Source organism: Equus quagga, chromosome 4 (assembly GCF_021613505.1).
Source record: "Equus quagga isolate Etosha38 chromosome 4, UCLA_HA_Equagga_1.0, whole genome shotgun sequence".
In the NCBI taxonomy this organism is placed as follows: domain Eukaryota; kingdom Metazoa; phylum Chordata; class Mammalia; order Perissodactyla; family Equidae; genus Equus; species Equus quagga.
Genome location: NC_060270.1, coordinates 6016332 through 6032366, shown reverse-complemented (window position 1 = coordinate 6032366; position 16035 = coordinate 6016332). Strand labels below are relative to the sequence as shown.

General features: G+C 35.5%; 1 protein-coding gene across 8 annotated transcripts in view; it reads left to right on the top strand.

The window, feature by feature from the left end:
• The window catches only part of SENP7 (SUMO specific peptidase 7), a 140794-nt gene that overhangs the window by 9161 nt on the left and 115598 nt on the right, over window positions 1–16035 (top strand). For all 8 annotated transcript variants that reach the window (XM_046659227.1, XM_046659225.1, XM_046659232.1 and 5 more), the window contains exons 2-3: window positions 3184–3236; window positions 9950–10048. In XM_046659227.1, coding sequence (XP_046515183.1) covers window positions 3184–3236; window positions 9950–10048 — 152 coding nt within the window. The remainder of the gene's footprint in view (window positions 1–3183; window positions 3237–9949; window positions 10049–16035) is intronic.

Here is a 16035-nt window from a genome sequence, read left to right as displayed (position 1 = left end):
TTCAATTCTGTTCCATTGATCTGTGCATCTGTTTTTGTACCAGTACCATGCTGTTTTGATTACTGTAGCTTTGTAGTATGTTTTGAAGTCAGGGATTGTGATGCCTCCAGCTTTGTTCTTCTTTCTCAGGATTGCTTTAGCAATTTGGGGTCTTTTGTTGCCCCATATGAATTTTAGGATTCTTTGTTCAATTTCTGTAAAGAATGACATTGGAATTCTGATTGGGATAGCGTTGAATCTGTAGATTGCTTTAGGTAGTATGGACATTTTAACTATGTTTATTCTTCCAATTCATGTGCACAGAATGTCTTTCCGTCTCTTTATGTCGTCATCAATTTCTTTCAAGAAGGTCTTGTAGTTTTCATTGTATAGACCCTTCACTTCCTTGGTTAAATTTATCCCAAGGTATTTTATTCTTTTTGTTGCGATCGTGAATGGGATTGAGTTCTTGAGATCTTTTACTGTTAGTTCATTGTTAGAGTATAGAAATGCTACTGATTTATGTATGTTGATTTTATACCCTGCGACTTTGCTGTAGTTGTTGATTGTTTCTAATAGTTTTTCTATGGATTCTTTGGGGTTTTCTATATATAAGATCATGTTGTCTGCAAACAGTGAGAGTTTTACTTCTTCACTGCCTATTTGGATTCCTTTTATTTCTTTTTCCTGCCGAATTCCTCTGGCCAACACCTCCAGTACTATGTTGAATAAGAGTGGTGAAAGTGGGCACCCTTGTCTTGTTCCTGTTCTGAGAGGGATGGGTTTCAGTTTGTACACATATCTTTAGTATATCGTTTCATGACTTTTTTTTGGTGAGGAAGATTGGCCCTGAGCAACATCTGTTGTCAGTCTTCTTTTTGCTTCAGGAAGATTGTCCCTGAGCTAACATCTGTGCCAATCCTCTATTTTATATGTGGGACACTGCCACAGCATGGCTTGATAAAGGGTGTGTAGGTCTGTGTCTGGGATCAGAACCCGTGAACCCTGGGCTGCTCAAGTGGAGCACGCGAACTTAACTACTATGCCACCAGGCTGGCCTCGTTTGATGACTTTTTATGTTTTATATGTACACCTGCATAACCATCACCTAGATCAAGATATAGAACATTTCCAGTGTCTCTAAAGACTTATTTGTATCCCATCCCAGTGAATATTCCTTCTTTCCCCAGGTACTCCTGCCATTCTAACTAGTATCATCATAGGTTTGTTTTATCTGTCCTTGAATTCCCCATAAAAAGAATCATATATTCTTCTGCATCTGGATTCTTTTGAACATAACATCTGTAAGATGTATCCCTGTCATTTGTAGCAGTAATTCATTCTTTTCTATTTCTGTGCAGTTTTCCTCTCTATGAATAGGTTTATCCATGTTGCTGTTGATGGACATTTCGGATAGTTCCAGTTTTTGGCTATTAAGAACAAAGATAACTTGAACATTCTTTTTTTTTTTGGTGAGGAAGATTGGCTCTGAGTTAACATCTCTTGCCAATCTTCCTCTTTTTGCTTGAGGAAGATTGTCACTGAGCTAACATCTATGCCAGTCTTCCTCTATTTTGTATGTGGGACACTGCCACAGGATGGCTTAATGAGCAGTGTGTAGGTCTGTGCCCAGGATCTGAACCTGCAAACCCCGGGCTCTTGAAGCAGAGTGTATGAACTTAACCATTATGCCACCAGGCCAGCTCCAACTTGAACATTCTTATATGTGTCTTTTGCTGGCTACGTGCACTCATTTCTCTTGGTTACATATCTAGAAACGTAATTGTTGGACATTGAGCAGGCAGGTGTCTAACTTTAATAGATACTGGCAAAAGTAGATGTTTTCACTTACACTCCCACGAGCAGTATGTGAGAGTTCCTGTCTCTTACCAGTACTTGGTACTGTCAGTCTTTTTAGTATTACCCATCCTGAGGGCTGTGTGATGGTATTCCATTGTCATTTAAATTTCCTAATAATAATGAAAGTGAGCATATTTTTATGTTTATTGGCCATTTGGACATTCTTTTTTATGAAGTGCTTGTTCAAGGCTCTTGCCTATTTTGAAGATTGGGTTGTCTTGCCTTTGCTTTGTAGGAGTTCTTTATATGTTCTGGTTATGAGTCGTTTAACAAATGTATGTATTATACAGTATTATTAACTGTAGTCACCATGCTGTACATAGATATATGTATTATAAATAATCTTCTTTCAGTTTATGGCTTGTCTTCTCACCCTCTTAATGATGAGGTTTGATGAACAGAAGCTCTTAATTTTAATGAAGTCAAGTTCATTAATCTTTTCCTTTATGGTTAGTACTACCTGTGCCTTGTTTGAGAAATCTTTACCTACTCCAAGGTCATGAAGATATTCTACTCCTTTTTTTTCTAGAAACTTTGTTTTCATCTTTGACATTTAAATCTATGATCCATTTGAAATTAGTTTTTGTGTATAATGTGAGGTAGAGATCAAGGTTGATTTATTTTCACATTTGGTTATCAAATTGCTTCAGCACTGCTTATTGAAAAGATCACCCTTTTCCCACTGCATTGCAGTGGCGTGTTTGTCATAAATAAGTGACTGCATATGTGTGGGTCGCTGTCATTCATTTTTGTTATGAAATCTGATATATTCCAGTAACTTGTAAGTTCCAGGAAGGCTTGGACTGTGTTTAATTTGCTCACTACACTGTGCCCACTGCCTAGCACAGTGCCAGGCACCTGATAGACATTCAGTAAATGTTTGTTGATAGAATGAAAGAATCATAAAAGAAAAATCCGCAGGAAGTCTCAAAAATGTCGATGAGGAGAGTTAAGCTTCATGCCCTCTCCCCTCTTCCTCTCCCTAACTAATAGGAATTTGTCTGGTCATATGATTCAGCCAGCATTTGTTGAACACACACTGGATGCTAGGACTTTTGCCAGGGAATTTCTTATTTGGTTCTTAGAGCGAAGTTTGCTTCTCTTTTCTATTGTCATCATACATATATTATTTAATAGAGACATTTTGTGAGAAACTGCTACTGTTCTGATTATTTTTTAACCTTTATGTTTAGTTAGTCCTTTAGGTTCTATAAAATATGTCAGTGTAAATTCTAAATCTAACAAGAAGTTAATTTAAAACAAAAGATGGCTGTGAAAGGATTTATTTTATTACACTGTTTATCTCATTTAGATATTAAATGATAATTTTTACTGTCTTTGTAGAAATTGTCACAGAAGGAAAAAGGAAAAAGTCTTCATCTTCTGAGTTACATAAGGTATGTATTAGTTTTGCTTTTAACTTATTTATTATCTTTAGAGTTATTAATATTGAAAATATTTTGCTTTTTGTCTTTTTAATAAAATTTTAAAGAAAACAGTGTTTTGAGGGAATTGGTGTATCCTAATTAACTGAGGGTTAACTAGGAAACTCTTTCTGGGACCAGTCTTGTTTAAATCTTTGGAAGTTGTACCAGTAAACTTTCCAGGCCTCATTTTAGATTTTGTATAAAACATAACTTGGCATTTCTTTAATGACTGAACATACTCAAGTGCCTCACGTTCATTCATTGTAACACTGTAGATGAAAAGTGTTGTACTCAAGTTGTGTGGTGAAAATTGCTATTTGGAATATGTCCTTTTAAACCTCTTTTTTAAGAGTAGCAAAGCAAGCAAAATGAAGTTTCTACCTAGTAGGAAGTGTTTCAAAAAATTAATCTGTTTTTAGAAAAATAATCTTTTTTCCTCTAGAATTTTGTGATTGACAGTAGTGCCCTGATTTACATAATCAAAATTTATTAGACGCTTTTCTCTGAAGCATTCCAAGTTATGCACAGAGGACTTTCGTTTAGCACAGAAAACTTTAATTTGGTACATTTTGTGGAACAAAGAAGAAGAAATGATAAAGGAGGGCTGTGAGAGGGAACCAGAGGTGCCTTTTAAATCAAGACCACACCAAGAGCATGGCTTGGGGACTCTTTTTTCTACCTTGGCTTATTTCAGATTTTCGTGGTGTGGTTTCTTCATTTAAAATTCTGATTTTGGCTTAAGTGGGGTAACTGAAGGAGATAAAAAAGAAAATCTTATGCTGCTACCATACCCAGTTTTAAACGCCTCTGTATTGATTGCTGCTTCTTTTCTGTGTGATACCTCCAGTGAAGTGAAATGCTCTGCTTTAGGCTGTTGCTTTCTGCAGCCTAATCTGAAATTCCACCACTGGAAATTCGTAATATCGAGTACATACATTTCTCTTTCTTAGTTTTAGAGGTACTACAGTATTTTGTTAACTTTTTATTTTCAAGTAATTTTAGATTTATGGAAAAGTTACAGAAATAGTACAGAGTTCCCATCTGCCCTTCACTCACCTTCCCCCAGTGTTAATATCTTATGTACAGTGATGAAAATTAAGAAATTAACATAGATACAACACTTTAAACTACAGACTTTATTCGAATTTCTTCATTTTTTCCATTCATGTCATTTTTCTGTTTTGGGATCTAATCTAGGATCCCACATTTTATTTAGTTGTCATGTCTCCTTGATTTCTTTCTGTGACAGTTCTTCAGTCTTTTTTCTTCCGTGAACATGACTAAAGAGTACTGGTCAGTATTGTTGAATACCCCTCAATTTGGGTTTGTCTCAGGTTTCTTATGATTATCTTAAGGTTATGGCTGTTTGGGAAGAATACCACAGAAGTGATGTGCCCTTCTCAGTGTATCCTATCAAGGGTACATGATGATGATATGTCTTATTGCTGGTGATGTCAGTCTTGATCACCTGGTTAGGATGCTGTCTGCCTGCTTACTCCATTTTAAAGTTGCTCTTTCCCTTTGTAATAAATAGATATCTTGGGAGAGATATTTTGAATCTATGCAAATTTGCTGTTTCTTCTTAAACTTTCACCAACTATTTTGTCACCCAGCAGTGGATCTTGCCTGCAACACTTATATGTCTGATATTCTGTTGGTGATTTTCTATTTCCCTCATTCCCTCTACATTTATTAATTGAAGTTCTTCTGTAAGAGAGAGCTGTCCTCTTCCCCCACTTATTTATTTATTCAGTTATTTACATATATCACTATGGACTCATATGTATTTATTTTACTCTATGAGTTATAATCTACTATGATTGTTACTGGTCTTTTTGATCAGTGTTCTGGTTTTGGCATTGGGAGATCTTTCAGGTTGGCTCCTGTGCCCTTTTGACACGCTCCTATCTTTTTTTGAGTACTTCCTTACTTTCTGGTATTTTCCAAGGATCCCTGGTTCTTTTTATTGAAGAATGGTATTTAGAAACCCAGATCTGGGTGCTAGGCATGCTCATTGCTGCTGGGATGTCATGATGTCTAGGCTTTCTCAGTAGAGAGGACTAGAAAAATATATGTATACTAACCCATACATATACACACATATCTGTATTTATTTCTCTATTTACTTATCTTTACATCTATAAAAAAACATGAGTTCACTACTGATACTTCTAATTCCAATCCAATACCAAAAGGCTTTTTGTAGCCTTCCCCCTTTTCTTATTTTTAACTTTTTTTCTCTCTCTCATTATCTACAATATGTATTATCTACAATAGCTCTCATTATCTACTTATTTGTTCAATCATAATATACCCATAAAGTTGTACTACTGCTTTTTAAAAATGTGGAATTTCTTGGAAAATTAGCATATTAAATTCTTGTTAGTAGTTTGTATTATTGCTTTTTCTCTCAAGGCAGCTGGGGAAATAAATTACTGAAAGGATTAGAGCTTTGATGGATTTAGGGACAAGACACTGATACATTTTGAGTTTAAAGTATTTCATAAAATATTTTTAAAGCAATCCTAGTTTGTTGTAGAGAAGTTAGAAAATTCAGTTGAACAAACAGAAGACCACCCAGACCATAACCAAAATTCATACTTGTGTATATCCTTCTAGTTTGTCTATCTATAAGCAAATATTTAAATATTAAAAAATAGAAAACCACAGTGCTTTTTCTACTTACCTATATAAAATATTGTGAACCACAAGTACCAAGGAAATGGTGGTAAACATTTTTAGTGACTGTATTATAATCCATTATGTGGGTACATCACAGTTAATTTAATATCCTATTGTTATATTTTTGAGTAGTTTTCAATTTAAAAAAATACTGTAAACAGTGCTACAATCATTATCCTTGTAGCTAAAGCTTTGGAACATCATTATCTACTAAATTATTCCTGACCTTTTGATAAGAGCTGGATGTAGATTAATTCAAAGCTGATCTCTCTGGATAGATGTGGAGTAAGAGTGTGAATATGTACTTTGAATTCTGCTAACTGGGAAATCCATGGTCTTTGGATTTATTCATGGGGTGGGTGACACTCTATTTTGAAAACTGAAAAACGACTTTTCTTCCTTGGTGAGTCATAGCCATACCTATGGGCAGATCCCAAATTTTCCTTAAATAATAGCTTTATATCTATGTAATATCTAAACAAATAAGTGGTTGAAGTTCTGGAGTTCTGTGTTAAGAACATGGCAGAAATCTTTCAGCTTGAACTGTTTAGAGAGGATTTGTTAGCAATGTGTAACTTGTCATTAGAATCCAGCATATTTTTTCCCCCTGGATTATCTGCTTTTCATAGCATTCTTGTTTTGAGGGCATACTATAATGAATTAGGTATAAAATGAACCTCAAAGTAACTGCATTAATGGATCTGTTGAAGGGCTTGTTTTGTATTACGTTTGACCACTAGTAAATAAAATAAATGTTCTTGAGTTTAGTTTTTGGGAAGTTATTAGAGTTCTATCAATGTATTTAAGTATAACTTGAAGGGAAGGGAATTTAGAACCCATTTTACCTTTAAAAGATTAAAATTTCAATCTTTAAAGTATTAGGAGACTGTTGAAGATACTTGAAAGTATTGGGAGTCCATTCTGATTCTTGTCGTGGAAATACAGGCTTTGTGGAATCATTAATAGCTTAAAGTCTTTATTGATTTTGCAGTTGTCCCTTGGTATCTGTGGTGGATTGGTTCCAGGAACCTCCTAGGATACCAATATCCACAGATGCTCAAGTCCCTTATTTAAAATGGTGTAGTACAACGAATATAGTTGGCCCTCTGTATCTGTGGATCTTGCATCTGTGGATAGGAGGACCTAGTGTGCACAGTTGAGACCACAATTAAAATTTGTCTAAGAATAGATCAGATTGTTGCAAAAAGGCTTATATTATTTTTGATAAGTTAATCGTTAAGAATAAGTGATCATAGAAAAAACTGACGGTAATTAGTTGTACCTGAAATCTGCTTGCCATTCATATACAATAATAGAGTGAGAGGTTTAGATTTATTGACCAGGAAGCTGCAGCACAGGTTTTTCTGGAGCTTTAAATGTTTATTTTTTCCTTGCCTTTAATAATTGCATGGTATTCCTATTAAAAAAATAAAACACTTGGAAACTGTAGGAAAACAAAATAAATGAAAATAGTCACCTTTTATCTCACCATTCAAAGAATCCTTGTTAAATATTTTTGTGTATATCCTTCCATTTTTTTCTGTATGTGGATTTTTTTGCCTTATAAAACAGAGATCATTCTGTATATATACTTTTCTACTTACTATATTGGAAATAATTTCTTATACCATTGATGATTATTCTGGAACATGTTATTTAATAACAACTGTATAGTATTTCGTTGTTTGGCTTTACCATAATTTTGTTTAATTGTTCTTTTATTATCATTGTTTCTAGTTTTTCTGTATTATAAGTAATACATAGTCTATATCCCTGTTCGTAACTATTTACATATACTTTGATTTTCAAGGCTTTTGATGCTAGTTTAGAGTTTTAATAAATATCCAGATTTCATGTGTCTGTACTTTGAGGAAGTAGAGAGCTACTCTTTGAAAATAGGATAGATTATATTTTATATTCACCCTAATGGGAGTATACATGAATATTTATTAGAGTAAATAATTCGTTGAATCTAAGCCTCTCAGATAAATTGATAAAAACTAATCACTGTGAAAAAAGACTATAAAATCTTCCACAGAAGACATCAACAGTCTTTAAGATACTCATTTTACAAAATGCTCAACACTTAAACTCAACTCTTACTTTTTCTAAATCTCACTTACCTTCCTATAAGTTTGAGCTTTATCTTTTTAGGTTATTACTAGGGCCATGTAACAAATTGCCTCCAAGTTTAGCGCTTTAAACTTATTTTGCTCCTGACTGCAGTCTGGGCAGAGTTCAACTGGAGATAGCTTTTCTTTGTTCCACTTGGAGTTACCTGAGTTGGCTTGGAGGCTGGAGCCTGGAATCGTCTTAAAGACTCACTCGCTCACTTATCTTGATACCTGTGCTGAGAAGACTCAGATATCTTGGTGTGTATATATTTATTTTTAGCCTTCCCATGTGACTTTTCTAGCATAGCAGCTTCAGGGTATCGAAGATTTTTTACCTATTGGCTCAGGGCTCCCAAGGCGTATATATGGAGAGACAGTGAGAGAAAAAAAGAGGGAGGAAGGAAGGGAGAACACACAAGCTGAGAGCCAGGCTGAAGCAATCGAGCTCTGTTGCCTTTTATGATTTAGCTTTGGAGGTCACAGGTCTGCACAGATTCAAGGGGAAGGAACGTAGACCGACCTGATGTTGGAGGACTGTCAATGTCACATATAAGAAGAGCATGTGGGATGTGGAATATTGGTGTGGCCATCTTTGCAAAATACTATATGCCACAGTATCCAATGTAGGCTAAATAACCTACTCACAAAAGAGCCATGGGTGTGAACAGCCTGAAGCTCTTGCCTTATCCTGAGAGGAAGCAACTGTTCTTTCCTAAATAAGAATATGAAGGAAATGATTGATTTAGTGTTAACCTCTTTTGCAGATGAAGAATTATAAAGAGGTGCTTTTTTATACAGATTATGTATAAATAATTAAGAAGTTACTGGTGCCCAGGAGGATTAACTCAGGGGTACTAGTGAAATAAAAGAGTTGAGATGCCCTTTCTTCAAATTTATTCTGTCTTCCTGACTTATGCTTTACTCTCATTAAAATCATTTATGGTTTGTTACTGGTTGTAGTTGATACAGTGCTTACTATATGTTATATTTTCTAGGCTGAATTTGATGCTTAACCATCAGTGATAACTTTCTCTTAATGTGAAAGTTCAGATATGTAAGTTCTAAATAAATGATTTCAAACTTGTGGCTATAATCCATGTATTCTTTCGTTTGTTTATTTAGCATAACGTGAGCCATACACCTTGGAGACATAATGGTAGCTAAGTCAGGGCACTCTGTCTAAGGACCTCCAAAGGCTGGAGAAGAAGACAGACATGTAGACAAATAATTTTAATATAGTATGATATGTGTAATATAAATAATGTAATATAAAGGTACCAACTACTAATACCCAGAGAAAGGAATGCCTTGGTGTGAGAGTGATGGTTGTGTGGATAAGGGAATAATTTTAAGCAGAATCTGAGGTTTTTCACAAGGGAGAAGTAGGGGGAAGGCATTCTAGATTGAGGGAGCGGTACATACAAAGGTCTGGAGATATAAAATAATATGACAAGTTTGAAGAAGGTCGAACAAACTCCGTGTGGTTGAGGTCTAGAGTTTGTGCCGGGTGGGTGATGTGAAAGAGCCCAGATTGTGAAGTGTTTTTTCTATATAATGGATGCTATTGTTGTATTTTAAGTATGTAGCTAATTAGATCTGTGTATTAGAGAACTCTGGGGATAGAGTTGGAAAGATTAGAAGGGAAAGAGACTGCAGGTAAGAGGATAGTTAGGAAGATACTGTGATACTTCGTCTGTCTACTTTTATACTGAATGAGAAGTTATTTTATAAAGTTATATTTAACTGCCTATAAATTAGGCACGAAATTTAAAACTATTTAAAACTAATAACAAAATATTAATGTAGATTAATATAATGGTTCTCTTAGCTGATTCAGCTCTTATTTATATTTCAGTTAAACTGATTATTTTCTCGTTCTGGTTTCAGATAACAAGGATGTTAAACGCAAAACCAGAAGCAGTTCATGTTCAGTCACCACTGTCCAAACTCAGACGCTCAGAACACTGGGATCTCCCTTTGCAGGGGGTAAATTAAAACTAAATTCTTTTAAATATATAGTGTTATTTCGTATGATTAAATATTTTAGTAAAATTGAATTTTTATTTTTTATATGTCCTTTTTTGGGCTTTCTTGTGTTATTTAATTGCAAGTTTTTAAATTAGTTTATGTAAACTTTATTACATATGTTAAAATGATGCTTTGAGGTTAGAGTCGTCTTTGGTTTAAATCAAGTATACCTTACGCATGGTTGTTTTCTTCATGAAATTTAAATCTCATAATTGTAAAATATATTTTAAATTTACAAGAATATTAAGCTTATTAGAAGCATTTGCTCTTGTTTTGTAAATTTGAAAGGGTATATCTTAAAGGATGACACAACAGTATTTCAAAAGATATTCTGATTTTAAATCTGGACTTTAATTTTGTCGTTATTAAGCATTGTTATAGAGCTCTTGTGAATAAGGCTTAACATAGTACTTTTTAAGTATTATGTTTTTCTCCTGCCTCGTATAACTCTTGGTTAATTTTTTAAAAGTAGAATTTTTCTCAGATTTTCCAGTTTATCCATTTGAGGTTATATTAGTCTGTTAGGGCTATCATAACAAAATATGATAGACTGAGTGAGTTAAACAACAGAAATTTACTTTCTTACAGTTTCTCACAATTCTGGAGTCTAGAAGTCCAAGATCAAGGTGCTGGCAGGGTTGGTTTCTGTAAGGCCTCTCTCCTTGGCTTACTGATGACCATCTTCTTGCTGTGTCCTCATATAGCCTTTTTTCTGTTTACCCACATTCCTGAACTCTTATAAGGGCACCAGTCCTGCTGGATTAGGTCACTACCCTTCTGACCTCATTTAAACTTAATTACATATGTGAAGGTCCTGTCTCCACCTAAAGTCATATTGATGGTTAGGACTTCACAATATGAATTTTAGGGGCGACATAATTCAGTTCATAACAGTAGCATTTTAGGATAACAAGTTTTGTTTTTATTTTATTGAGGTCACATTCGTTTATAACTGTAAATTTCACATGTGCATCATTATATTTCAGCTTCCACGTAGACTGCATTGTGTTCACCACCAAAAGTCTAGTTTCTGTCTGTCACCTGTCTGTGCCCCTTTACCCATTTTGCCTTCCCCCCTCCTCCTCTTCCCCTCTGGTAACCACCAGTCTGTTCTCCGTATCTGTGTGTGTTTGTTTATCTCCCATGTGTGAATGAAATCATATGGTATTTGTCTTTCTTTGTCTGACTTATTTCACTTAGCATAATACTCTCAAGGTCCTAGGATAAGAAATTTTAAGTCACCTTGAATATATGTGTTTTTATGTTACAGACAAGAAAAATTAACAGTTTATTATAACTTGTTCTCAGAGGAAAGATTTGTCATTAATATTAGTTGCTTTAATATTTTTTAAAAATGTAATTATTAAATAGTACTGTTTTATTGAGGTAACATTGGTTTATAATATTATATAGATTTCAGGTGTACATCATTGTATTTCGATTTCTGTGTTCACCACCCAAAGACTAATTACCATCCATCACCATACACATGTGCCCTACACTCCTTTTGCCTTCCTTCCTCCCCGGTTCCCCCCTGGTAACCACCAATCTAATCTCGGTATCTGTTTGTTTGTTTGTTTGTTATTGTTATTGTCTTCTACTTATTAGTGAAATTATGTGGTACTTGACTTTCTCTGTCTGGCTTATTTCGCTTACTATAATGCCCTCAAGTTCCATCCATGTTGTTACAAATGGCAAGATTTCACCTTTTTTTTTTTTATAGCTGAGTAGTATTCCATTGTGTATATAAACCACATCTTCTTTGTTGCTTGATGGGCACTTAGGTTGTTTCCAAGTCTTAGCTATTGTCAATAATGCTGTAATGAACATAGGGGTGCAGATATCTTTACGCATTTGTGTTTTCATGTTCTTTGGATAAATACCCAGAAGTGGAAGACCTGGATCATATGGTAGTTCTATTCTTAATTTTTTGAGAAATCTCCATACTGTTTTCCATAGTGGCTGTAATAGTTTGCATTCCCACTAGCACTGTATGAGAGTTCCCTTTTCTCTACATCCTCTCAAACACTTGTCTTTTCTTGTCTTGTTAATTATAGCCATTCTGACGGGTATGAGGTGATATCTCATTGTCTTTTCACATATCTGTCGGCCATCTGTATATCTTCTTTGGAAAAATGTCTGTTCAGATCTTTTGCCCCATTTTTTTTTTGGTGAGGAAGATTGGCCCTGAGCTAACATCCATTGCCAGTCTTCCTCTTTTTGCTCAAGGAAGACTGTCCCTGAGCTAACATCTGTGGCAGTCTTCCTCTATTTTGTATGTGGGATGCTGCGACAGCATGGCTTGATGAGTGGTGCGTAGGTCCACACCCGGGATCTGAACCTGCGAACCCCAGGCTGCCAAGGTGGAGCACACACACTTAACCACTACACCACTGGGCCAGCCCCTGCCCGTTTTTTAGTTGGGTTGTTTCTTTCTTTGTTGGTGAGATGTATTAGTTCTTTGTATATTTTGGATATTAACCCCTTATCTGATCTATGGTGTGCAAATATCTTCTCCCAATTGTTTTCTTCTAGAAGTTTTATGGTTTCAGGTCTTACATTCAAGTCTTTAATCCATTTTGAGTTAATTTTTGTGTAAGGTGTAAGATAGTGGTCTACTTTAGTTCTTTTGCATGTGGTTGTCCCATTTTCCCAGCAACATTTACTGAAGAGACTTTCCTTTCTCCATTCTATGTTTTTGGCTCCCCTGTAGAAAATTAGCTGTCCGTAGATGTGGGTTTACTTCTGGGCCCTCAGTTCTGTTCCGTTGATCTGTGTGTCTGTTTTTGTACCAGTACCATGCTGTTTTTATTATTATAGCTTTGTAGTGTATTTTGAAATCAGGGAGTGTGATGCCTCCAGCTTTGTTCTTTTTGCTCCAGATGTCTTTGGCTATTTGGGGTCTTTTGTTGTTCCACATAGATTTTAGGATTCTTTGTTTTATTTCTGTGAAAAATGTTGTTGAGTTTTTGATAGGGGTTGCACTGAATCTGTAGATTGCTTTAGGAAGTATGGACACTTTAACTATGTTAATTCTTCCAATCCAAGAGCATGAAATGTCTTTCCATTTCTTTATGTCTTTGATTTCTTTCAACAGTGTTTTATAGTTTTCGGTGTATGGGTCTTTCACCTCTTTGGTTAAATTTATTCCTAGATGTTTTATTCTTTTTGTTGCGATTGTAAATGAGATTGTATTCTTTTTTTTTCTCCCCAGATCCCCCCAGTACATAGTTGTATATTTTAGTTGTGGGTCCTTCTAGTTGTGGCACGTGGGACGCCACCTCAGCGTGGCCTAATGAGTGGTGCCACGTCTGTGCCCAGGTTCCGAACCAGCAAAACCCTGGGCCGCCAAAGCGGAGTGCATGAACTTAACCACTCGGCCACTGGGCTGGCCCCGGGATTGTATTCTTAATTTCTCTTTCTGCTATATCATTGTTAGTGTATCAAAATGCAACTGATTTTTGTATGTTGATTTTGTATCCTGCAACTTTACTGTATTCGCTGATTATTTCTAATAGTTTTTTGGTGGATTCTTTAGGGTTTTGTATATATAAAATTATGTCATCTGCAAATAGTGAGAGTTTTACTTCTTTCTTTCCAATTCAGACCCCTTTTATTTCTTTTTCTTACCTGTTGCTCTGGCTAGGACTTCAATACTGTGTTGAATAAGAGTGGTGAAAGTGGACATCCTTGTCTGGTTCCTGTTCTTAAAGGGATAGCTTTCAGTTTTTCACCATTGAGTATGATATTAACTGTGGGTTTGTCATATATGGTCTTTATTATGTTGAGGTACTTTCCTTCTATACCCATTTTATACAGAGTCTTTATCATAAATGGATGCTTTGTCTTGTTGAATGCTTTCTCTGCATCCCTTGAGATGATCATGTTATTTTTACTCTTCATTTTTTTAATGTGGTATATCATGTTGATTGATTTGTGGATGTTGAACCATCCCTGCATCCCTGGAATAAATCCCACTTGATCATGGTATCCGATCTTCTTAATGTATTGTTGCATTTGAATTGCTAATATTTTGTTTAGGATTTTTGCATCTGTGTTCATCAGTGATGTTGACCTGTAATTTCTTTTTTTGTCTTGTCCTTGTCTGGTTTTGGTATCAGGATAATATTGGCCTCATAGAATGAGTTAGGAAGCTTCCCCTCCTCTTCAACTTTTTGAAAGAGTTTGAGAAGGATAGGTATTAAGTCTTTTTTGAATGTTTGGCAGAATTCACCAGGGAAGCCATCTGGGCCTGTACTTTTTTGTTTTTTGGGAGGTTTTTGATTACTGTTTCAATTTCCTTACTGGTGATTCGTCTATTCAAATTTTCTATTTCTTCTTGATTCAGTTTTGGAAGCTTGCTTGATTCTAAGAATTTAACCATTTCTTGTAGATTATCCCATTAGTTGGTGTATAGCTTTTTGCAGTATTCTCTTATTAGACTTTGTATTTCTGAGGTGTCTGTTGTAATTTCTCCTCTTTTGTTTCTGATTTTATTTATTTAAGCCTTCTCTCTTTTTTTTTGTTGAGTCTAGCTAAAGGTTTCTCAATTTTATCTTTTCAAAGAATCAGCTCTTAGTTTCATTGATTTTTTTTTCTGTTTATTTTTAGTCTATTTCATCTCTGATTTTTTTTTTTGAGGACGATTAGCTCTGAGCTAACTGCTGCCAATCCTCCTCTTTTTTCTGAGGTAGATTGGCCCTGAGCTAACATCCGTGCCCGTCTTCGTCTTCTTTCTATGTGGGACGCCTACTACAGCATGGCTTGCCAAGTGCTGCTGCGTCTGTACCTGGGATCCGAACTGGCGAACCCTGGGCCGCCAAAGTGGAACGTGCGCACTTAACTGCTGCGTCACTGGGCTAGCCCCTCTTGTCTGATTTTTATTCCCTTCCTTTTGCTGATTTTGGGTTTGTTCTTCTTTTTCTAGTTCATTTGGGTGCACTGTTAGATTGTTTATTTGAGATTATTCTTGTTTCTTGAGGTAGGCCTGTATTGCTATAAACTTCCCTCTTAGTACCGCTTTTGCTGTATCCCATAAATTTTGGCATGTCATATTTTCATTTTGATTTGTCTCCAGGTACTTTTTAATTTCTCCTTTGATTTATTCGTTGATCAATTGGTTGTTCAGCAGCATGTTGTTTAATCTTCATACATTTGTGAATTTTCCAGTTTTTTTCTTGTAATTGATTTATTGTTTGATATCTTTGTGGTTGGAAAAGATGCTTGATATGATATCAGTCTTCTTAAGTTTATTAAGACTTGCTTTGTGGCCTAACATATGATCTGTCTTGGAGAATGTTCATGTATGTTTGCGAAGAATGTATGTTCTGATGCTTTTGGATGGAATGGCCTGTAAATGTCTGTTAAGTCCATCTGGTCTAATCTGTTAAGTCCGCTGTTTCCTTATTTTATTTTATTTTTGAGGAAGATTAGTCCTGAGCTAACTACTGCCAAACCTCCTCTTTTAGCTGAGGAAGACTGGCCCTGAGCTAACATCCATGCCCAGCTTTCTCCACTTTATACGTGGGACGCTTACCGCAGCATGGCTTTTGCCAAGTGGTGCCATGTCTGCACCCGGTATCTGAATCGGTGAACCCGGGGCTGCCAAGAAGTGGAACGTGCAAACTTTACTGCGCCACTGGTCCAGCCCCAGTGTTTCCTTATTGATTTTGTCTATATGATCTATCCATTGATGAAAGTGAGAAATTGAAGTCCCCTATTGTTAATGTATTGCTATTTGTCCCTTTAGATCTATTAATATTTACATAAAGCACATATTATATATAAGCAAATAGATAAATATTTAGGTGCTTCTATAGTGGGTGTATAAATATTTACAAATGTTATATCCTCTTATTGAATTGACCTCTTTATCATTACATAATGACCTTTTTTGTGTCTTAATACGGTCTTTGTCTTGAAGTCTCTTTTGTATCATACAAGTA